This window comes from Pogoniulus pusillus, chromosome Z, assembly GCF_015220805.1.
Source record: "Pogoniulus pusillus isolate bPogPus1 chromosome Z, bPogPus1.pri, whole genome shotgun sequence".
NCBI lineage: Eukaryota > Metazoa > Chordata > Aves > Piciformes > Lybiidae > Pogoniulus > Pogoniulus pusillus.
Window position 1 is genome coordinate 69417061 of NC_087309.1, and position 24494 is coordinate 69441554.

The 24494-nt window shown below is 40.7% G+C and overlaps 1 protein-coding gene across 1 annotated transcript in view; it reads left to right on the forward strand.

The window, feature by feature from the left end:
* TRPM3 (transient receptor potential cation channel subfamily M member 3) overlaps positions 1 to 24494 on the forward strand; it is a 350032-nt gene that overhangs the window by 270166 nt on the left and 55372 nt on the right. The window contains exons 10-17 of the mRNA XM_064140553.1: positions 1161 to 1261; positions 3102 to 3236; positions 6741 to 6791; positions 13261 to 13401; positions 14767 to 14796; positions 15819 to 16108; positions 16947 to 17175; positions 19709 to 19876. Coding sequence (XP_063996623.1) covers positions 1161 to 1261; positions 3102 to 3236; positions 6741 to 6791; positions 13261 to 13401; positions 14767 to 14796; positions 15819 to 16108; positions 16947 to 17175; positions 19709 to 19876 — 1145 coding nt within the window. The remainder of the gene's footprint in view (positions 1 to 1160; positions 1262 to 3101; positions 3237 to 6740; positions 6792 to 13260; positions 13402 to 14766; positions 14797 to 15818; positions 16109 to 16946; positions 17176 to 19708; positions 19877 to 24494) is intronic.

The following is a 24494-nucleotide window of genomic DNA, read 5'->3' on the forward strand; positions in this document are numbered from 1 at the left end:
CTAATCCTTCATAGAGAATTTCATCTGCCAGCATGCTTCATTTAGTATTTTCTGTACTTCAGAGTACACATTAAGCTGGAACAATGTGTGATTTTGAATAGTACTGAAATGGGAGCAGAAATGGTTTGAAGTAATGAAAAGCTCTTGTTCTCACTCCATAATATCAGAATAGGAATTAATAAGGACAAGAAAACAATGGAGGTAAGAGGCCTTCAGTAAACAAGCCTTTATACAGTCACCTAATCACTGCAAGCAGCTATGTAGATAAAAGTCAAAGGGCCCTTTATTTATTTGGCTGATCATTTTATTCGGGCCATTTCTCCCTGTGACTCTGAAGCACAAATACTGTTTGGTTATTACACATCAGCAGATAACCATTAGATCCTTAGTGAAGTATTTAAAAAGCTCAGCAGGGCAGGAATGTCCAACAGCATCCATTAAAACTGCAGGGGAAAACATACATTCTCTTCCAAAATAATAAACAGCTTCAAACCCATCTTACAATCTACATAGCTTCTTATTTAACTCAGGTAAATTGCACCTTGACATTAGCTTTATAGCTTGCTTTCTTACATGAGTATTGCATATTTGAAGGGAAATTTGTCCCATTAATGCCTCTTAGTACAAATATGCTTTTACAAGATCTCCACATTATCAGATTGGAATGCATAGAAGATGTACATAAAATGCACAGCTATTGAAATAAGTGGATCTTTGTGGGCTGAACCTATCTGTGATTGCCTAATGGATGCATATGTGTGTGTGTGTGTGTGTGTGTGTGTGTGTGCATTTCTGCAGATAGAACAATTATCTTTCCTGGATTCTAGTCTGACTTCCCAACCAAGAGTAAGGAAAACAGTTCACCCTATCACAAGCTGTGTCTGCCAACATCACATGTACCTATTGTATTCTTCAAGGAGGGTGTGAGGAAATAATTAATGTTTATTATGCAATAACAGATTCAGATTTGATTGCCGATGTTTTATTACAGGGACAACAGAAGGCTTTGTTTTATTATGACACTAGCTCAAAAAATACATGGACATTTGTGAAACTTTTGACAGAGAAATTACCATGCTCACCTGTTGACTGAGTCTAAAGAATATCTTGTTTCTTTTTTTCTCCCTCTCTGTCCCCTGTATCCCTCTCTGTATAAACAGGAGCTAACGCGTCTGCTCCCGACCAGCTGAGCCTAGCATTAGCCTGGAACAGAGTAGACATCGCCCGCAGTCAAATCTTTATTTATGGGCAACAGTGGCCGGTACAGTATATATAAATATATATAAATGTATATAGCATCTTCTACTGAAACACTTTAAACCCTACACAACATTAAATCATTCCGTCGGCAGTGGCGGCTTTCACACGGTTTAAAGCACAGCGAGTCATGCCCGCGGGCAAACGCCAAGTTGCCGCAGACAGCCCCCTGGAGAGCGTTTGCTTTGTCAAGGCAATGGTGACATCTAGCGATGCTTTCAGAGCGGCAGCGCACACCTGTACAGAAACGCGAGGCCACGCATTTGTACTGCCAAGCAACGATTCTACGAGCTAAGGACTAAAAGTATCTGTTTACTACAGTTACAGTGTTACAATGTTAGGCTATAAATTAAAGGAAAGGCAAATAGTTTCGCTCTTCGAGTAATGTATTTTTATATACAAATACTGAATTTCATGACGATCAGATGTCAGGGAAAAAAAAGCTGCATGAATGCTGGAGGTCAAGTGAAGCAAAAAAGCTGATCAGCAATACCAACGTAGAAGTGCTGTGGCTTCGGACTTGAGTTGGTGTTAATTTTGTGCTCAGCGATGGTCTGCACCAGTCTGGGTTTTTTTCCCATCTGCCCCATCCTATTCTCCACCTGCCAGTTGTGGGGACAGCCTCCCTACTCAGCACTGTGCCCCTAGAAAACGTTGCAGGAGGGGGAGGAGGGGAGAAGGAGAAGGGGGGGGGGGGGGGGGGGGGGAAAGGAAAAAAAGGGGGGGGAGAGAAAAAAAATCAACATCAAAACCAACAACCCAGAGGGAGACTGGGAAACACAGGGCATGCAAGGGGAAAAAAAAAAAAACAACAAAAAAAAAAAAAACCCACTAAAACAAACAAACAAAACCAGAGGGAGAATGTCTCAACCTGTGGCTCCTTAAAGCCTACCATGCCTTTGTTCAGAAGGTTTAATTGAATCACAATATTCATTACTGTTGCACTTGTTTTGTCACTGTCATGGAAATTTCATGCACTATCCTCATAGGAAAATCTACAACTCTCCATGGAAAAAGTGTTAAAAAAAAGAGAAAGCTTCTGTTTAAATATCCTTTCTATAAAAGTAATGTTTCTGGAGGTGTCTGCCTCTTAAATCTAGTTTCGGAAATCCTTGCCTTTTCAGTTATGGACTATTTGTTTTGTCTTCAATACTGGACATAAGAATGCATGAAAACATAAAAGGGATTTTAATAGTATTAGGCTGTCTATTGTTATTGCTCCATCAGCATATCACAGCAAATATTTGAATACATAGTACAAGCTACAATCATTTGTCAAAATAAAAGCTGGAAGTACGAGGTAATTTCTCACCCTTCTAGCTCCCAACCTGCAACAGATAGAAATGAAGAGGTTCTGCATAAGAAGATGTCCAGTGTTTAGCCCTTCAAAGAAATGCTAACTGTGAAGGTATTTTTGTTTCCTCTGTTTCTGTGAATTTCCACACAACAACAGAGGAAAAAGATAGTAAAGAGAGAATTGAAGTGTGTGTGTACATAACAAATATACCCAATATAAATAAAATATTTGTCAGGAAAGTAAGAAATAAAGATAACAGCAAAATGGCATGGAGATGTGGTCATCAGTTTCCTGAGCTCCAGTTCCTTAGTCCCAGTCTGGATTTCCTACTGTACATTAATCTGACACTCATTTTTATAATACTGCTGTGAATCAGAAAAAAAAAAAACCAACACAGACTAAAATTGTGATCATCCTATTCTCAGTTTAGCAGAGAGAGCAACCCTCAAGATTTTGTCAGGATTTCGTGCTTTGCCAGGGTGACTGCACCAGCCAGATACAGGCTGTAAGACCCAGGAACAGCCTGAACTAATCATTTGCTTTGCAGGTGGGCTCCCTTGAGCAAGCAATGCTGGATGCACTGGTGTTGGACAGAGTGGATTTTGTGAAATTGCTCATAGAAAATGGAGTAAGCATGCATCGTTTTCTCACCATCTCCCGGCTAGAGGAATTGTACAATACGGTAGGGCCAACCTAAGGCGAATTTTCTTTCTCTATATTCAGTGTTCTAGCTCCCACTCATTTTACAACAACCTGACAATGCACAAGACAGACCATAGCTGCTGTGGAAATTTTCCATGTTAGAAGTCCACGTTGTCTTTTGGCTTTGTCACTCACACATTGCAGTATGCTCCATCTTGCTCGCCTAATCTGTTGTACTGGTTTTGTGAAATACGGATTAAACCTCACACAGTACCAGCCAATTTCTGGCCATTGTAATTATGATAGGATAGAATCATAGAATCATAGAATCAAGCAGGTTGGAAGATACCTCCAAGATCATCCAGTCCATCCTAGCACCCAGCCCTATCCAGTCAACTAGACCATGGCACTAAGTGCCTCATCCAGGCTTTTCTTGAACAGCTCCAGGGATGGTGACTCTGCCTCCCTGGGCAGCCCATTCCAATGCCAATCACTCTCTCTGGCAAGAACTTCCTCCTGACATCCAGCCTGTACTTCTCCCGGCACAACTTGAGACTGTGTCCCCTTGTTCTGTTCCTGGGAGAAGAGACCAACCTGGCTACAGCCTCCCTTCAGGTAGTTGTAGACAGCCATGAGGTCCCCCCTGAGCCTCTTCTTCTCCAGGCTAAACAACCCCAGCTCCCTCAGCCAAAGATTTGGGTACATGGCATTGTTTGGAAGGTGGCAACTGGCAAATCACATCTGTAGGATAGCGACATATGGCTCCTGATAGTATATGTCCTCATGGTTTCAGAAAAATCATTCAATTATTCATCAAACTCAGCCACTAGAAAGCAACATTTCAAAATTTCTTGGGATAATATTACGAACTTAAAGATGAAATCTGATTATTTCAGGAGGTCAGTTAAAGTGAAGGTCTTGTCCCTATCCTCACTGAATGATTCAAAAATGAAAGCGACTTTTAAAAACCTGGTTGCAAGTTTTATATCTTTGCCCTTAAAATGAACATGAAACTGCACAGGTTCATATTGCTTCTGAGCTCTCAACCGCAAAACACATTCCAGCATTCACATCATTATTGCCTACCAAAACTAACCTGTAAGATTGAATTGCTTAAATGATACAGGAAGAATCATAAAAGCATTGTCTGTTTCTTAGAATTGAAGCTATATCTGTTGGAGAGAGGTTGTGAAACAGTTCATAGCACTTTTCAGAAAGGTTTTTTTGTAACAATACTTTTTAAAGCCCTACCATTGTAAGCTGCCACACTGGGCTGTTACCCAGAGATGCTTTACACTAATGGTGACTAGAAGTCAATCTTTCAGAAATATCAGACATTAAAAGGACTCACTACATTTGTGCAAAACAGAGGGAGATATATCTGTGCCAGCCTTGAGACAGACTCTCATCTGATTTTGGTCAGTTTAAATTTTGCTTATCAACTAGGTAAATCATTGCTGAAAGTAGCTTCTGTGTAATAAGAACAGAAAGCTTATGAACTTTCTTGCTACAGATAAGAATTGCAGTTCCTGTACCAAAGCTAGTTTTCACAGGGAGTAAATTTGAGGAAATCTTCAGTTCTATGGCTAAAAGAAGGCCTTTTTGGACAAAATTATTGTAAGCTGTAGAAGCCATCATGAATTAATCATGCAAGAGTTTCAAAAGACCCAGGCTGTGAAATGTCTGGACTAATCATTATGACATATGACCTAATGCATCCATAATAGCCTTAGCTCCAAAAAAATTACAAGGCCAGTTAATAAACAGCACATTTCATCACGAGACAAACCAGTGAATCTGACTTCTGTCTTGGCAAATTTGCAAAAAAAAAAATATGATGAAGAACAGAATTAGTAGACAAGAGGGTCAATTTTATGTCAAGAAAGAGTTTGCCTGCATTCTGTAGGAACACATTTAAGCCCTAGAACTCTGTTACCGTGCAGGAAGTCAGCATGCAGGAGAATGTTTAGAGGTGTTGCGTTTGGTCCACCTGGGTTTTTTTTGCAAAACCCATTTGATGATATTTCCAAACCTCAAAGGTTATTAAAGAAATTCAGCCATATGGCATAGAAGATAAGGAGCACTTGTGGTTTAAAAACTTCTTGAAGGATAGAAGGCAGAGAGTAAATATATAAATCCTGTTCTCGTCACAAATGGACATTATAACCATGATCATCCAAGACCGTAGGGGACCATCAGAGGGATCACTGCTATTCAGCCTGTTTAGAGAACATCTAAAAAATAGTAACTACTGAAGGGATGGTATTTGTGGGTGATTTAGCATCACCCAGGATAGGTAAATCTGAAGCAGCATATCATAAGAAATCGTAGGAAAATCTCATCATGCTCAGCAATGGCGTTACCTAGAATTAAGTGTTTGCAAGTGTGGAGCTTGTGCATATGGCAGCACTGACATATGGAAACAGATATGCAGTTGTCTCATTTACAGGTATAGCCAAGGAGACCAAGTCTTTTATAGAATCATAGAATGGTTTAGGTTGGAAGGGATCTCAAAGATCATCTATTTCATTTCCACCCACTCACCATAGGCAGGGACACCTCCCACTAGAACAGGTCCCTCAAGGCCTCATCCAGCCTGGCCTTGAACATCTCCAGGGACAGAGCATCCACAACCTCCCTGGGCAACCTGTTTCTGTGTCTCACCACCCTCACTGTAAAGAACTTCTTCCTAACACCTAGTCCAAATGTCCTCTCTTCCCAGTTTAAACCCATTACTCCTCATCCTGTCATTACAAGACCTTGTAAATAGTCTCTCCCCAGCCTTCCTATGGGGCCCCCTCAGATACTGGAAGGCTACTACAAGGTCTCCCCGAAGCCTTCTCTTCTGCAGGCTGAAGAGCCCCAACTCTTGTAGCCTGTCCTCATAGCAGAGGTGCTGCAGCCCTCTGAGCATCTTTGTGGCCCTCCTCTGGACTCGCATCAACAGTTTGATGTCCTTCTTGTGTTGGGGGCTCCAGAACTGGACACAGTACTCCAGGTGGGGTCTCACAAGAGCAGAGCAACAGTAAAAAACACAACAGAAAAGTACTTAATGGAAGCTGTGGCAGTCTGCTGCAGAATGTTCTGCATGTCAGGTGCAATCAAAAGAATTTTGGACAAAATCACAGACTGTACATGCTGTTGGTGGCTTTCAGACAAGACAGCCTAGATGTAAAATCTGGCTCAGTGGCTCTCTGAGACATCAGTGGTCGAAGTGGAGGTCCTAAGTGCAGGAAGAATAACACTTAAATAAGTGTTCTTCCTCTGCTGAGCTCCTGCTTTGCCTAACCTGAGAGCCTAATCTGATATACTGGATTTTAGTATGGCAGTTATCTTGTGGCTTTCTTACTGAAGGGTTTTGTACAAAAGAGAAGCCAAGTGAAACAATGCTCTTGTAATTTTTGTTTTAATTGACAACACTGTACAAATAAAGTGCTCTCAGTTGCCTGATTTTTAAACTACTAAGGTAAGAAAGCCATTTCAGCATTTACAGATCTTTGGACAATGCATAACTCTTTTGCTCTTCTTTGTTTCTCATTTACAGAGACATGGACCATCCAACACTCTCTATCATCTAGTCAGGGATGTCAAAAAGGTAAGAGTCCAATAGACGGTAGGTTGGAGACGATGCTATCATTGCTTTTCTGTAACTAGATACAGTCACTGTTTTGCATGAGCTTTCAGTCAGAGCTTTCTCTTTTCCCCACCATTACAGAATGTCCTGTTTGTATGTACTGAATAGTATTTTTTTGCATACAAATCGCAATTAGCAAGTTATTTGTCTGGCTTTTTCTGTGGTTTTAGATGCTTGGATAATAGTGCTATCTGCTTCTGCTAGCATAATTATAGACTCTTACATACCTTGTGGATTTATGCTGTTATCTGTATTTTTCCATACCTGCAACTGTTATCAAAGCTATTTGCTGTGTTGTCAGTTTACTTCTCAGCCTGTAAAATAGCTGTTATCCTTCTGCTGCATCCTAGTTTACTGACACAGTATCTCATTCTGAGTCGTGTGTGTTGTAGCCATCTTCCTCATCAGAAATACACAAATAGAAGTTGTGCCCCCTTATCACGCTCATTTCAAGCATCTTGAATTATAAAGAGACATTAAGAGAGCAGGACAGAAACACAGAAAGGTATAGTGGTGGGAATGAGATACCAAATACCTTTAGCCATGTGTTCAGAATAAAAGTGTTACAGCAGCAGCAATGAATGAAAATCCCTCATCCTCTGAGTACATGGATCAAGCAAGGGGATTGAGTCTGCAGCTGATCTCATCAGTGTCAACAGTATCCTAAAGTATGCACAGATTACAACCTTGCACATTACATAAGACAAACCACCAGAGTAGGATGCTTTCGAAAGGAGATTTTTTAACAGGGGACTAGATAGAAGATTGGAAGAGGAATGTTGGTGGTGGTTTTGGTTCTGTTTGTTGGAGCACAGATTTTGATGCGTTTTTTTCTGTCCCAGACAGCTGAGCAGAAACGAAGACAGATAGGAGAGCAGAGTGGCAATACTTCACATACTCTCTTTCTTGTAAATAATGCTACAGAATGACCAGTGGTTATGTTTAGAGGAGCTCTAGTGGTTTTCTTTGATCAGTGTGTTAAATGGCATCATCATCATCCAATTGTATATAGAATATTAAGTAACCATTGGAAAGTGTGAAATGCCTACAGCACAAAATGAAGCTGTTCTTATACGCGAATTCTTTCAAATAAAGGTGGAATGCATTTAGACTGCCTGCTTCTTTTTGAAGCTCAAATTACCAGAAAAAGTATTATTTGTTTAAATACAAAGGTATTTATGTGCCTGTATTTGAAACAAGCATCGCCTGTCTTCTTACTTTAAATTATATTGCTTCTCCAACTCCTTCTCTTTCCCAACATCACCTTTCCAAGTTCTCTTCTGAAGGCATAGCAATTTGCATGTTGAGTGACTACATACACTTTGATAATTCCTAACAAAAGATGTCTTTTGGGAGGCACTTCTGCAAAAAAAAAAAAAAAAAAAAAAAAAAAAAAAAAAAAAAAAGGGCATCAAAATAGGCAAAGACAATCAGAAGTCATTAAGTATATATTGATAGACATTGACATTAAATGAATTACACTATATTTAGTGATATTATTTGTTCCACAGTGATTGCTAAATGTTAGGTGACAGTCACTTTTCCATAAATTCACTTTTAGTCTGTCCATATCTAAAGTCTCAAGTAATTCTCACTACCTGAAGTCAATTTTACTTGCATTAGAATGTAGTTAAGAGCTTTAGAAACAACCAAGCTAGTGCAACATTCTAGTACCTCCATCAGAAATGGGCTCCTCCATTGCTGTATTTCTCATTTTATCAGTGATGAGGATCAAGAGCAGTTTACTCAGAGAAAAGTGACAGCTTGACTTAGCCCAGCAATCCAAGCAGCTCTCTTACCAGTCAACTAAACTGTAGATCAGTCAGCAGATCTGACAACAGTTTAAATGAAAACACCTCCTTGGAAATAAGTTCTTGATGGGCATCACTATTTGACAGCTAAATGGCCCACTGTGCATGAAAACTAGGCTACACTGCTGATGTTAGACTTTTGAGGTTGTATGTGTATTTTATACCAGATACCTAACCTCTCAGATTTAATTACAGTATCACAAAATATAAATACAAAAAAAAAAAAAAGAAGTATGCTACCTTGAGAAGACACTGAAAGGATATGCAGGCTATGTGCTTCTTATGCATACATCTCCATTTTTAAACTGCACTATTTAATGTGGATGCTGTAAAACATTGTTTCCATCTGCATCATTGTGCATTCTCAGATAGAAATTGGATGCCTACAAATCACAGAAGCATTCTTTAATGTACTACTACATTAAATAGCTCTATAAATCACTTGTTTGAAAGGCCACCCTGCCTGTTAGTAAAGCAAAGAATTATAACACCAGAAGTCGTATCGCTACATCCTGTTTGTGACAGCTTGCAGACACACGTGCATGCACACACCAAACACACAAATATCCTTGTGAAGACTGTTTGCCTGGCCAGCATATTGTAAAGGCCTGGAGACAGTCACAAAAACTTTACACTAGTCAGAGTTCAGTTCTGCATCTATTAACAAGACGAAGTACTTCTTAATAACTCTGCTTTGGAGACAACTATGCTTTTTTGATCCTCTCAATTCCATAACTGCATGCAGAGACAAATCTGCCTGTGTAATTTCCCTCATGGCCTTTTTCACATCTGTCAAAGGTACAGAGTTTAAAATGCAGGGTTGACATCTTTCCCTAGACAGTACAAACTGCTGGAAGAAGCTTGCTGTGCAGGACTTCCGATCTGTGAATGACTGTTGCCCTCTGCAGGCTGTTTTTAAAAAGTCCTTCCCACACTCAACTAGCCAATGAAGATTAGTAGAAATTAACAGACTAATTAATTAATTTAAAAAAAAAAAAAAAAAAAGTAGGATTCTACACTTTGGCCACAACAACTCCAAGCAGCGCTACAGGGTGGGGACAGAGTGGCTGGAAAGCAGCCAGGAAGAAAGGGACTTGGAGGTACTGATAGATAGTAGGCTGAAGATGAGCCAGCAGTGTGCCCAGGTGGCCAAGAGAGCCAATGGCATCCTGGCCTGCATCAGGAACAGTGTGGCCAGTAGGACAGGGGAGGTTATTCTTCCCCTGTACTCAGCACTGGGCAGGCCACACCTTGAGTCCTGTGTCCAGTTCTGGGCTCCTCAATTCCAGAGAGATGTTGAGATACTGGAATGTGTCCAAAGAATGATAAGGAATCTGGTGAGAGGCCTGGAACACAAACCCTGTGAGGAGAGGCTGAGGGAGCTGGGGTTGTTTAGCCTGAAGAAGAGGAGGCTCAGGGGGGATCTCATTGCTGTCTATAAGTACTGAAGGGAGGCTGTAGCCAGGTGGGGGTTGGTCTCTTCTGCCAGGCAACCAGCAATAGAACAAGAGGACACAGCCTCAAGTTGTCCCAGGGGAAGTCTAGGCTGGATGTTAGGAGGAAGTTCTTGCCAGAGAGAGTGATTTGCCATTGGAATGGGCTGCCCAGGGAGGTGGTGGAGTCACATGCCTGGAGGTGTTGAAGAAAAGCCTGGATGAGGCACTTAGTGCCATGGTCTGGTTGACTGGATAGGGCTGGGTGATCTTGAAGGTCTCTTCCACTCTGGTTCATTCTATGATTCTATGATTCTATAATCAATAGAACTTAATCCCACTATGGAATTATATCAGTGCTTTGAGTTCTTTGGTTTTAAAGATCCACCCTATGTCTACATTTTCAAACAAAAACTAGACAGATTTGTTTTTAATATTATTTTTTCCTCAGCTTACAAAATCAGAGACTTGATACCTGCTGAATACACGTTTGAAGTAAAAAAAAAATATATTCTAAGTGATTATGTGAAGTTTAAAGTTTTATTTTCTTCAGGAAGATAATAATGCATAAGGACTGAAGAGCATGCCCCAACTTTAAAGAGTTTGTTGAATATTAAGTGGGGTACCTGTCGTACCCAATAACCATACCTTCTCCTTTGTCATTCCTGACCATCTTGACTGCACTAAAATTAGCACATCCAAATTCTTGCTGTTCTTGGAGGGTTTCTGGGCCCCTTGCACAACTGTGCTTCATACACAAGCAGTCTCACCACTTGCAAGGTAGTTCAAGGTGTCTGCTGATAGAGCAAATAGTGTTGCATGGGTATAACTGCTCTCACAAGGACAGTGCAGTTAGCTTCTCTAGGGTTGCTCACTTTGGAAATGTACTTTATGTTCGCATGAAGTCATACCTATGTGTATGTCTATAAAATGTGTATTTCTGCTGTGAGTTTGTGAGTTTTCTCTTATAATTTATCTGAGAGGTTGAGGTGCACCTTTGATTGAAGTTACTGTATTGATTTTTTTTTTTTACTCAAATCCTTGTATGAAAGTTTAGAAATCGGAGGAACTATATCAAGGTGCTTATGCTTCCTAATGCATGCAGCACCCTGATGCTTGTTGTGCTTTATTAATTGCTCAAATATGTTTTGCCACTTAACATCAAAATGTTCCATTTTAGCTTCTTACATTAAGACAGCAGGAATCTGTCAAAGAACTACAACTCTGTAGTGCAGCTACAAGTCCCACTTCCCCTAGTGCCTTCATCCTTGTTCTAGTAAAATTGACATTAAGCATTCTGGAGAGACAGTTGTTTGCTTCTGGGGGAACAAACAATAAAAAAAACCCACCCTAGTAGGGTTCAGTTTTTAGATATATGCTATTTTTCTTTAATAAAATAAATAAAAATTCTGAATAAAAAATGACTGGGTTCAAATAGACTAAGTTATTATACATTACTGCAAACAGTAGCAATTCCTGCCCCGCATCAGACTGGCCAGAAGGAGGAAGAGTGCAAGAGGATACACTGAGAGATGTTAATGAAAGATAGTTTGCAGCTCACTTTTTGCCGCCAGATTTTCTTCATCTCAAGTCCCTTTGAACTGCATCCCACTGTGAAGCATGGTGCACGCAAGCTTTTCTTCTTCCTCAAAGTTTTAGCATAATATTTTAGGGAGAGAAATAAGCATTGCTCTTCCTGGATGAAGTAGAAGAGGAAGGAAGCTCTTTCCATCCACATAATCTCATCTGCAGAACCACTTGTCATCTGCTCCAAATTGGTGTTTCGCTGCTCTGAATCTAATAAACCTATCTGCAGAAAAGACATGGAAATATCTGCAGGCATACAGATATTTCCAGCAAGATGTGGCAGGAATGAAATTGCTCTATGTGCATTACTAACATTCTTTTGATGGCTACACAAGAAAAGCTAGAGGTGAACTGTAGTCTGTGCTGTATCCCACTATAGAAATTGTGGTTGTTTTGTTATAGTGCACTGACAATTTTTGATGTTAACAATAATAATTTCCTGGTCCTTCTGTAATGTTGGCTATAAAAGTTAGTGTGCTCTACTGCTTGTAGTTCATAAAAGAATAATTTATCTCTCTTTCCACCTTTAACATTCTGTAGATATATAAATATCCTATTTAATGGAGGATAAGAAATCAAAAGAAGCAGAAGAGGAAAATATATGGACATGTTTTCCAGGATCCCAGTCATGGCCCTTGCCACAAGCACAGACCACCTTTTGGGAGACAATCTCCCTGGCACTTCTCGAAATTAGGCAGCAATGTTATGGTGCTTAGAGGGGCTTTCAGTAAAATATGTTGGGATTTCAAGGAGGGCTTATCTAGGGAAATTGCTAGGCCTGCGGTTTTCTTCTTGAACAAAAGCAAATCCCCAAGAAACTAGCCACAGGTAGTTTGGATACCATAATTTCGTACTTTAATACATACAGATGCTTTCCTCATACTAGCTATAGAATTTAAGCAAATTTTTTTTGTACATAACTCAAAGAACAAATGCTAATAGACCCTTATTGCTCCTAGCAACTGTCAGTGATAACTACTAATACACTGTGTAAGTCCTCTGGATTAGATAGCATAATTCTTTCTGCCCTCTGTCCTTCGTTTCCTGGAATGTGGGAGGGAAACACTGCAGGATGGGAAGTTCATCACACAGGGGCTGGTCCCATTTTTACAAATAAGATTTCATTATGTTATTTCACCATGCCTCAGCAGCACAGATGTGGTAGTCTATAGAGATGCCAGCATAGTCATGAGATGTCAGGAGAAGAGATGTGGGTACAAATGGTCCAGAAAACATGCTATCTTGCAGGACTAGAGTCCAGCAACTGTGTCTGACCTTTCAAGTGTGCTGATCCTCATGCTTTTTGTTCTGCAGTCGTGTTCCTTGTTTCTGCAGTTGAAGAATATGAATACTGTGTACTGCATCTTCTGTAACTTGCAACAAGTTCTTCACTTTCTTATTTAATTTATGTCTTCTTTCCAAGCGAGAATATCCAGGTTTCGGTTGGATCTATTTTAAGGTGAATTAACCAGCATAATAATACATTCCTGTTTTTAACTATTTAATTTTCTTTATTCTAACAACATTATCAAGTGTATTTACCAATGGCAGTAATAAGCTTTTCTTCCTCCCCTACCATCCTTCTTATTTTAATTGCAGGGAAATTTACCTCCTGATTACCGGATAAGTCTGATTGATATTGGTTTGGTGATAGAGTACCTGATGGGAGGAGCCTATCGCTGCAATTACACACGAAAGCGATTCAGAACACTCTACCACAATTTATTCGGACCCAAAAGAGTAAGGATCAAGTTATTTGCTATCTGTTTGACTGCACGTGGTAGCAGAGATTACCATGGCTTCTTAGGCAGCTCCTGGCTGGAGGATCCAGACACATACACTATTCATTTCCATTGAGTACATAGCACCACCTATTTCACCACAACTCACTGCAAACAGCCACCGATACAAACTACATTTTTTATTAGTTTAATGGGGAAAAAATTGTTGAATTATACTGCTCTTGTGAGACTGGGGTGTAAGACAGACTCCTCTGACTCTAAAAACTGTAATTGAGTCTCCAGGGCTTTTGAAAGGCAAGTCTACAAGTCTGTACAAGTAATACCATAGGTGTCTGACCTAGGCATGAAAAAATATGTGTTTTGTTAGACACATTCCCTGTCTTGTGGCTCATCTTCTTGATTGTGGCCTCAAGATATAAATGCAAAGAAACCCATAACACAGTACTGGCTTTATTGGCTGGATATGGCTCCAGCAGAGTTTTCATGCTTGAGAGATTATAATACTGTGAATCCAAAGGAAGTTTATCACCTTTCTAAAGTGTAAAAGACAGTTCATTTTCACCCATAACGTTACCAACCCAATCCAACATGAAAAGAAATCTCAACTGCTTCCAGTAAGATCTGTAGATCTTTCTTTGCCATTTCAACTCCACAAATTCATTTCATGTCTCAGTTCAGATTTAAACAATATGCACCATTGAATACTGTTCTAAGAAGTCATAAAGAGCAACAGGTCTGTGACATGGTTACAGCCAAATGCCTAAAATGATTTTGTTTCACTACTCTTTGACTCTTCACTTTGGAGAGGAAAGGTAGCTTCTGGGACAAAATTCCTTCCCTTAGTGACTCTATCAAGAAAAGTGTTTGAGTAGCATTTTCCCAGACATGAGACCAACATACAGAACAGCTCCAGGGCAGTGAATAGAAGTGTACCAGGGGAATACCCAAAATACTTATGTTGTCCTAAGAAACACATTCATGCCTTGGCAACAATTCCCATCCCATTTCCCAGTGGAACATCCCCAATCCAGATGTAATTCATACTTGCATCCATGTGCATGTCTTCCATTATGTGTTGCAGTGAAAGAGGGTCAAAGTCAAGGTTTGATGAAGTGTATACATATGTGTATGATTATCTGATTGACATATGTGTGTGCATTAGATTACATTATGTTGCATTATGTATATATTATCCATGTTATATATTGTCTAATACATAGTCTATATTATATGTTCTACATCACATGTTACACAAATAGCATGTATGTATGTGTATACATTGTTGTAATTTTTTTCACCTTTCTGGAAGAAGTAACTTTTTTTTTTTTTTTTAAACTTTTTTTTTTTTACTTTTTTTGTACAGCCAAAAGCCCTGAAACTGTTGGGAATGGAGGTAGGTGACTTGTGATAAATCCTAATGTCTTTACCTTCTTTGACAAGTATAGGCTATATCAAGGTAGTGTTTAAATTCATTGTAATGAAGGCACCAGTCATTGTTTTCAAGTTTTGTATGAGAAATGTGCCACACAAATTGCACTTTTCATCCAGATAACTTGTTTACTTTCTTAATAAGACATCAGCAGATAGACAAGAGAAAAGAAGGCTCTGCCTCCTTCATGCATAATTTTTCTTTTCATTAAGATTAAACCAAACATATCAGGCCTCATGGGACTTCATCTAGCTAGCTAGAAACTCTAAAACATGGCCAGAGAAATGAAGCAGTTGCAGAGAGTGGTAAATGTTTATGTGGGCCAAATTTCTATCAGTAGACTTTTGGCTACCCTGATGTTTCAAGGAGATAGTTATGTTTTCTTGTTTGTTTCTTTTATATAAACAACAGTCATTTTGCTGTCCACAGACACAGCACAGAACAGGTCAGCTGAACTGATAAAAGCAGTAGGCTAAAATGGGAAAGAAACTGAAGGCAATAGAAACAGCAAGCAGATGGAGAAAGAAGGGATAAACATGGGATACAAAAGCAGAATGGAAGCAAAGAAAGGAAATTTCTGCTCTTGTGAGAAGATAAAGGGAGGGAAAAAAAACAGACCCTGGATATGTACTTTCTGAAGGTGTAATGAGGCATAGCAAGAGGTGTTATATTTAGAGTGAACTCTTAGCTTTATTTTAATGATGACTTTTGCAAAATGGCTTTACTATTGTGTGATTAAGCTTTGTGTTCTTAGGTAGAAAGAAGAGTTCAGAGTAATAGTCCAAAGTTATTCCCTGTGTTTAAGTGCAGGGTTGCTAACTTAAGTACAGTGCCAGGAAAAAATGCTTTTTTTGTCATTTTCCTACATTAAATATTTTGTCCAAAAACTGTTGAAGAGTTTGGCCTACAGGTACTGATGCTGATGGGTTATGTGAATTGATTTAAATCCTTCACTGGTGAAAAATATTTCTCTGTAATTCTCACAGGATGACATCCCTTTGCGGCGAGGGAGGAAAACAACCAAAAAAAGGGAAGAAGAAGTTGATATTGATTTGGATGACCCTGAGATCAATCATTTCCCCTTTCCATTCCATGAGCTGATGGTGTGGGCTGTGCTGATGAAACGTCAGAAGATGGCTCTCTTCTTCTGGCAGCATGGAGAAGAAGCCATGGCTAAAGCACTGGTGGCCTGTAAACTGTGCAAAGCCATGGCACATGAAGCATCAGAAAATGACATGGTGGATGACATATCTCAAGAACTGAACCATAATTCCAGGTGAATGTTCTTTCATGTACAATTTCCTGATATTTAATTAATTAATTGATTAAAAAAGAGAGAGGCTGCTGAAGCTGCCTCAGATTTGCTTATCTGTACTTGGCTTTTAGTTCTAACTCCTAGGGAAAACGTAGTCCCCTTCAGAGAAAGTCTGAGTGGCTTTTAAACAATGTGTCTGCCTGACAGTCAGAGTTGCTAGCACTATAAGTTTTGAAATGAGAAGCTATAGAGAAGAAAGTAAAATATCTATATTGTCTGTGTGTTCTCCATGAGGCCTCAAGAGTCAGTCACAGCCTTTATCTGTACTTTTTCAAAGCATTTGTTCATGCTAAGCAGACTAATTGTTGAAGTCCTTAAGAGCATGGTATTTGAGCAAAAGTATTAACCTCATGTTCAGGTGAGCAATCTAAGATGCTAGATTCCATAATAATCTTTCCTGATGTTAAAAGTCTGAGGCACAAAATTTTTAAAAGGATATTGAACACTCTGGTTTTCAGGAGACTTGCTCACAAAGTGCAAATAGTGCAGAAGCAATTCTCCAAGATGCAGATAAGCTGAGGATTTCAGCTAGAAAATGTCAGGGAGGTGGGCAGGCAGGTGGGAGCAGACAGCTGGTAGGTGTGGGTGCTCATCACTGCTAAGTCAGGGCACTTATTTATATATACCTACCATTAGCCACTCACATTTGAAAATGTGGGTTTCCATTTGTACAGTCAGCATCACGCTTTGCATGATGGAAGGCGATGACCCAGTTGCAGAGGCTGTTAGTTGCAGAGGGGTGTTTTCTGCAGCAGGCAACTTGGGCTAATGGGAATGAACAAATGTCCCTCTGTTGCAGGGACTTTGGCCAGTTGGCGGTGGAGCTGTTGGACCAGTCATACAAGCAGGATGAGCAACTGGCAATGAAACTGCTGACCTATGAGTTAAAGAACTGGAGCAATGCCACGTGCCTGCAGCTCGCAGTGGCAGCCAAGCACAGGGACTTCATTGCTCACACTTGCAGCCAAATGCTACTCACAGACATGTGGATGGGTCGTCTACGGATGCGCAAAAATTCTGGCCTAAAGGTCAGCACTGTTTCAAAGTAAAATTAACAGAGAGTTCTAATAGATGGTGACAGGGCTCAAAACAAATCTGTGATAATTGCTCAATTATCCATATCTCAGGTGCTTATTTGTAGTGACATTAAGCAGGGTATATTCTTCCTCTGTTCCGTTTTACCTCAGGCAGCTTATCACAAACTCAACTTCACAGTGTATCACTTAGTTTTTTCATCATCTTTCTTAAAGCTCCTTCCAGCATCAGAGAGAATTAACAGAAAAAAAAAAAAGAGCCAGATGGCTTGTATGTCACCCTGCCTGGATACTTGAGGAGTTAGCCAAGGTTTTTAAAGATTACTAAAGAAAAAGGATGTGTAAGTGAATTAACTGCTAGTGAAAGGTGCTGATCCGACAACCTTCCCCAGAACAGGCCAAAGCAAGCAGCATGAATTTTCTTGCAATCCCATGCCAATCTTCCTGATGACTGACCTAAAGGAACTACCTTAAAGGATCTAGAGGACAATTCAATTTCAAAGCTGTTTAAGCTTTACTTCCACAGTTACCAAAACCAGTAACAGAGCAAGGTGAACTCTGGGATATGAATTTGTATCTATCTTTCACCTTCAGCAATATACTCACCAGTCAGTATATAACCAGGAGTTGCCTCTTTCTCCCAGATGACTGAGAAATATTTTCAGTCAAGAGGCTCTCTCTTGCATTAAAAGTATGTGCAAAAAGTGACAATTGCTCAGCTGCTTCGTTGTGTGAAAAGATGTTGAGTAACAGTGAGAATGCTTATGAGTACATGCATAGTTATCATACTGGGTCTCAACCAGTAACAGTGATATGTGAGAATGAGCAGCTGATAGCATTCCCATCTTCCTCCTGCAGGAGCTGTGTATAAATACTGTTGTGCTTACAGGTAGAAAGCATTCTCACATTTGGAGATATCTTTACTACCTATTTTTCTGACTCAGTTCACAGGCCCATGTTCACTTCTTGGCTTGTACACTACTGCCCTGTTCACTGCTTGGCTTTGCAGACATTCACTGCTGCCTTCTTCACTGCTTAGTTTTGCAGACATTCAGCCTGTCTATATGGGGCTCAGTGCAACAGTTCTTTCTTACTGCTTGCTTTCTTCTTTGCAGCGTGCATCTCTTAAGACATAAAATAGACCTTTTCTTTCACAATGAGTAACTGAAGGTAACAGACTATTTCCTTTCAGCTTCTTGTAACATCAAGGCTTCACAAGAATCCTTTACTCAGTTTCTGGTCTGTGTTTGATTTCACTGATTGTCATTAGCAGGGCCCCTTTAAAGCTAAAGCAGGCTAGAACCTACAGGAGCAGGAGGCACCATGGCAAACAAACGTGCAGGCATGAGTCATGGATTATTTCTCATAAACAATTTTCTCCTGTTGAAATTGGCAAATGTCAAGAAGGCTGAATGCCATTCTTCAGAATCTCTCTGGGGATGTATATCACCAATGGGAAGAGGAGAGTCAATTGTTAGTCCTGCCTGTTCTTAGAAATAGGCTTTCAGGGAAGCCAAGTCTGCCCCCTCTCTCTGAGCACATCCTTCTGCAACAAACTAGTTTGGGAACAGTGCAGGCAGCCTGGCGCTCAGGTCTTCAGAGGCAGCACCATACGCACACACTTAACTGCCCCTAATTGTGGTACTTTGGATGGTCTCAACAACACACATGATTTCAACATCACATCTGTCAATATGATGAGCATGAGCAGTCACACTCACTGACCTGCCAACAAGCTAACTATCTGGTTTCACTAATGAAACCATTTTCCATGAAACTGCAGTCAAACTGGGAAAAGCTACTGTGCCTGGGAACACAAACAGGTCGCTTCCTTTTGAATCATTATGATACCCCTTTTGTTATGCTACTAGTTTAACTAGAAGGACCATTCATCAAATACATCCACACAAGATAATTTTAATGTTTTTTTCCACTGCCACATCATAAGAGAAGGAAGACAGAGAAGAAAGACCTTTAGATTACTGAAGCAAGATATAAGGGGACCACAAAGCTAAGCACATCAGCATTTGCTGTTGTTGCCTTTGTCTGCATCTCATCTGATCTGTACACACTTATGCCTCGACTGCCTGTGTGCATCAAGGACACAGGGAACTTGAGAACTTGAAATTAATATTGCCTGTGTGTTGTTTACACTGATATTATCTATCATGTGAAAAGCAGAAATTTGCAGGTTCAAGGCCTAAATATCCCCGAATATCACCTACCATTGACCCTGTATAATATTTTGTAAATATAATATGATGTGAAACAATGTGCATCTGATGAGCAAGCAGATAAAATATGCAAGAGGCAATTAGCCTTAGAACTCACAGCAGTGCTAATACAAGTTACGTGCTTTGTTTCACAATGTAGCTCAGAAAAAGTGGCAAATGCTCTATTATCGTAGAAAACCACATGCTTGTTGGTCTTTCTTTTTCTAGATGTCCTGAGGGAGTTGTTCCTGTTGATACTAAGTAACCTTCCTGATTGTTTACTGTGATTATTATTGTTATTATTATTGCTTTAGGTAATTCTAGGAATTCTACTTCCTCCTTCAATTCTCAGCTTGGAGTTCAAGAACAAAGATGATATGCCTTACATGTCACAGGCTAATGAGATCCACCTTCAAGAGAAAGAGCCAGAGGAACCAGAAAAGCCAGTGAAAGAAAAAGAGGAGGAGGACATGGAACTCACCGTGAGTGCCCACAATAGATCACCAGCCTCAGTGCTGTCAGTTTGTTATTCCCACTCTGTGGGTGTTGCAGGCTATCTGATGGCTAAACTTAGCAGATGATAGGATTCCACTCTCAACACTCCCCTCTCCTCAGTGGGACTCAAACCAGACAAGCTGATTGGCATCGTTGTTTCTTGATGAGGTAGCAGCCCATAGTGATGCCAAAGCATCACTTTGTGATATAATATCCTCGTATTTTGGTTCAGTTTGATGCCACAGTGCCTGAAATAAATTAATGAGATTTCAGAACTGAAAATGGTCATAACTGATGAGTGGGTATCTCTGGCAGAAAAGAAGCTCACTGAGTCTTCCTTTGGGTGGAAATGCCCAGAGATCCACAGACACTAGAGATTTGTTATTATGATTTTTATGTTAAATTAATCAGACAGCTATAAACTGTGTTAAAGGGGCAAGAAAAATTGAATCAGCTTTTCAAAATTGTATGAATTCTCACACATATAGACTTGCAGATTTTAATTCACTGAAGCCATTAGCAAGCATCTAGTCTGCTCAGCCCTTACTAAGAGCTTCTGCAGCTCAGCAGAATTGTGTAAGGAAGAGCTTGTCTGTGTTAGTAACATAGCTTAAAGGAATAATTTGCACCACAAAGAGAATCAAATAGCTAAAGCTCTGAAAACTGTAACAGTCCCCTACTTCCAGTCTTCTGTTCTCAGACTTGTCTGATGCTTTTTAGTTTGGGCAGTTACCATGTGAACTATCAGGCCTGCCTTAGCTTAGTTTGGTTTGCTTTGGTTTGGATTTGATTGAGGTGTCTTTGAAAAGCTTAAAACTCAACACCACTTGGTCAAGGTCAGGGTAGAGACATAGAGGTAAAAGGGAATTTTCTGATTAATTTGAAAAACAAACAAAACCAACAACAAAGCAAAAACCAAAAAACCCAGACTGTTTCCCACAGGCTAACAGCAGGAGCTGCCCACAGGAGCCCGTCTGCAGGCAGGCAGAAGGATCTGCCTACAGGACCCAATATGCAGACAAGCCGAAGGAGCAGCCCACAAGACCCACCTACAGGATCCGTTTGCAGGCAAGAACCTGGCCGTTGGGAAGGACCAGAAGCCAGAACTGCAGCAATTTACTGTCCCTGGCTTCTGATCCACTTATGAAGTGCCTATTCAAATCAAATAAGCACTTTGCAAGATGCCTTTTTCTTGGCAGTGGGGAGAAATTTGGGGAGGAAGTAATTTCCATCTCTCTGCAGTTATCCCAGCTCCTGGTTTCTTGTCTACAATACTGTGTGTTTCCTTTTTACCTTCTGACTCCTTCTACAAGGAAGTGATAAGTGAACTGGATCTGCTTTTCCAGATGAGTCTTAGATGTCCTCTCTCTTTTCCCTCCCGTTTACTGACAGCACTATTGCTCTTTCCTCTCTTAACTCTGCCCTCAAGTCCTTCAAAATGGATGCATCATTCTAGTGAAGCTTCAGACACTTACAGCCTGTTCTATAAAATACCTGTTTCTGCAAAGTCCAGCAAGTTTAGAGACAGTATCTTAGCTGCACTGCTACTAACTTACTGTAAATCTGTATAATCTATTCTATGCTTTAGGACTTCTAACACAGCTCTTTTGCTCAAATGGTAAGGAGAGACAATTTTCTAACAAAGAGAGCTTTTTATCTATTTCTGTGGTCACAGCCAGGCACTGTGTCAGGGAGAATGTTCCTACCTGATGTGTTTTAAATAGAAAATATTTTGCATTGTTCCAGCCTCAGTCAAATTGTTTGACATAGTTACGCTGGGTCTCTGCTCAGAGATCGCCTGGGAAGTGCCCTTGTGGAGTTTCCTTTTAGTCACACTTATGATAAGGGTACTTTATTCATAGTACTTATGTACTAAAAATGCCTTATTTGTGTACGCTTTAAGAGAGATAGACCAACAAAGAAAGGCAGTGGCATTGCTCTTTATGTGCAAGAGTGACTGGAATGTACAGGACAGGAAGAAGGTGTTGGAAGCTTATGAGTAAGAATTAAGGGGCACACGAACAGGCAAAAATGCTGTGGGTGCCTACTACCATCAAACCAAGAAGAGGAATTTGACAAGGCCTTCTACAGATAGCTGGAAATAGCTGTCTGTAGATCACAAGACCTAGTACTCACTGGTGACTTCAATCACTATATTTGTTATAAAGGCCACACAGCTAGGCATACTCACTCCAGAAGACTCTTGCAGTGTGTTGGCAATAACTTCCTGAGGCAGGTGTTGGAGGAGCCAAAGAGAAGAGGTGCACTGCTGGACCTCGTGTTAACAAAGAAAGTCTGGCTGAGGACATGAAGATTAGAAGCAGCATTGGTGACAGTAACCATAACATGATAGAGTTTAGTATGCTCCAAAGTAGGTCAGGGCAGTAAGCAGCATTGCAGCTCTGACCTTCTAACTTTGTTCTCTTCAAAGACCTGCTTGAAGGAATCCTGTGGACCAAAACTTTGGAAGGCAGAGGGCCCAAGAAAGGAGGGATGGATGATATTCAAACATCACTTTCTCCAAGCTCAATATAGGTGCATTCTTTCAAATAAAAAAATCAAGTAGAGAAGGAAGCAGACCTGCATGAATGAGCAAGGAGCTGCTAAAAACAGTCATGTGGAAAAAGAAAATTCATAGTATGTGGGCCCTTGGGAGAATTATAGGAACATTCAGGGAATGTAGGAACACAGCAAGGAAGGCCAAATCCCTCTTAGAATTAAATCTGGCAAAGGAAGTAAAAGAGAACAAGAGAGGCTGCTTCAGATACATTGGTGGTAAATGGAAGAACAAGGGAAATGTGGGCCCATGGCAGAATAAGGAGAGAACCCCTCCTAAGGATGGGTAACCAAGGATGCAGAGAAGAAAGAGTTACTAAATGCCTTCTTTGCTCCAGCCTTTACTACTATGATTGGATCTCAAGTATACCAAACCTTGGACATAAGGCAGAAAGCCTTCTGGAATGAAGACTCTCCACTGGGCCTCAAGAACTGGGTTAGAGATCATTTGGGCAAACTGCACACCCACAAATACTTGGACCCTGATGGGATGCAGCCATGAGTGCTGAGAGAGCTGGGTGATGTCGTTACTGTACCGTTCTCCATAATTTTCCAAAGATATGGAAAATGAGGGAAGTGCCTGAGGTCTGGGAAAAGGCCAGTGTCACTCCAGTCCTCAAAAAGGGAAAAAAAGGAGATCAAGGAAATTACAGACCCGTCAGGCTCACCTCCACCCCTGGAAAAGTGATGGATCAACTCTTTCTGGAGGTCATCTCTAAGCACATGGAAGAAAAGAAGGTTATCAGGAGTAGCCAGCACGGATTTAACCAAAGGGAAATCATGTTTGACTAACCTGATAGCCTTCTATGCTGGTGTAACTGAATGGGTAGATACAGGGAGTGCAGTGGATGTTGTCTACACTGGCTTTAGTAAGACTTTTGACACTGTCTCCCATAACTGCCTCCTAAGCAAGCTCAGGAAGTCTGGGTTAGAGGAGTGGACAGTGAGGAGAACTGTGAGCTGGCTAAACAACAGAGCTCAGAGGATTGTGATCAGTGATACAGAGTCTAGACGGAGACCCATAAATAGTGGTGTTGCCCAGGAATCATTACTGAGTCCAGTCTTATTCAACATCTTCATCAAAGACCTGGATGAAGGGATAGAGTGGGCCCTCAGCAAGTTTGCTGATGATACCAAACTGGGAGGTTTGGCTGATACACCTGAAGGCTGTGTGGCCTTCAGCAAGACCTGGACTGACTGGAGAGGTGGGCAAAGGGAAACTTAATGAGGTTCAACCAGAATAAACATAAAGCCCTGCACCTGGGGAGGCACAACACCATGCATCAGTACAGATTGCAGTTGACCTGCTGGAAAACAGCTCCATGGAGAAGGATGTTGGAGTTGTGACAGCAATGTGCCCTTGTGACCAAGAAGGCCAATGGTGCATTAAGAAGGCCTGGGGTGCTTTAAGAAGACTATGGCCAGCAAGTCAAAGGAGGATCTCCTTCCCCTCCACTCTGCCCTGGTGAGACCACAACTGGAGTATTGTGTCCAGTTCTGGGTCCCTCAGTCAAAAAAGGACAGGGATATACTGAAGAATCCCACAGAGGGCCATGAGGATAATTAAGGGACTGGAGCATCTGTCTTATGAGGAAAGGCTGAGAGACCTGGGGCTGTTCACTCTGGAAAAGAGAAGATTGAGAGATCAAGAAGAAAATGCTAGTCTGTTTTCAGTGGTGTCCTGTGATAGAACGAGGTGCAATGGATACAAAGTAGAACACCTGAAGTTCCACCTCAGCATGAAGACAAGATTCTTTGCTGTACAGGTAACGGAGGACTGGAACAGGCTGCCCAGACAGGTCATGGAGTCTTCTCTAGAAACTTTCAAGACCCATCTGGATGCATTCCTGTGTGACTTGCTGTGAATAATCCTGCTTTGGCAGTAGTGTTGGACTTGATGATCTTCAGAGGCCCTTTCCAACCTCTAGCATTCTATGATTCTGTGATAGTTCATTGATTAATAATTGAGTCTGGTGTGACATCAAAAATGTTTAATCAACTGCTCACTAGATCAGTCACTCACCCTAAACCTGAAGCTTACAACTATTG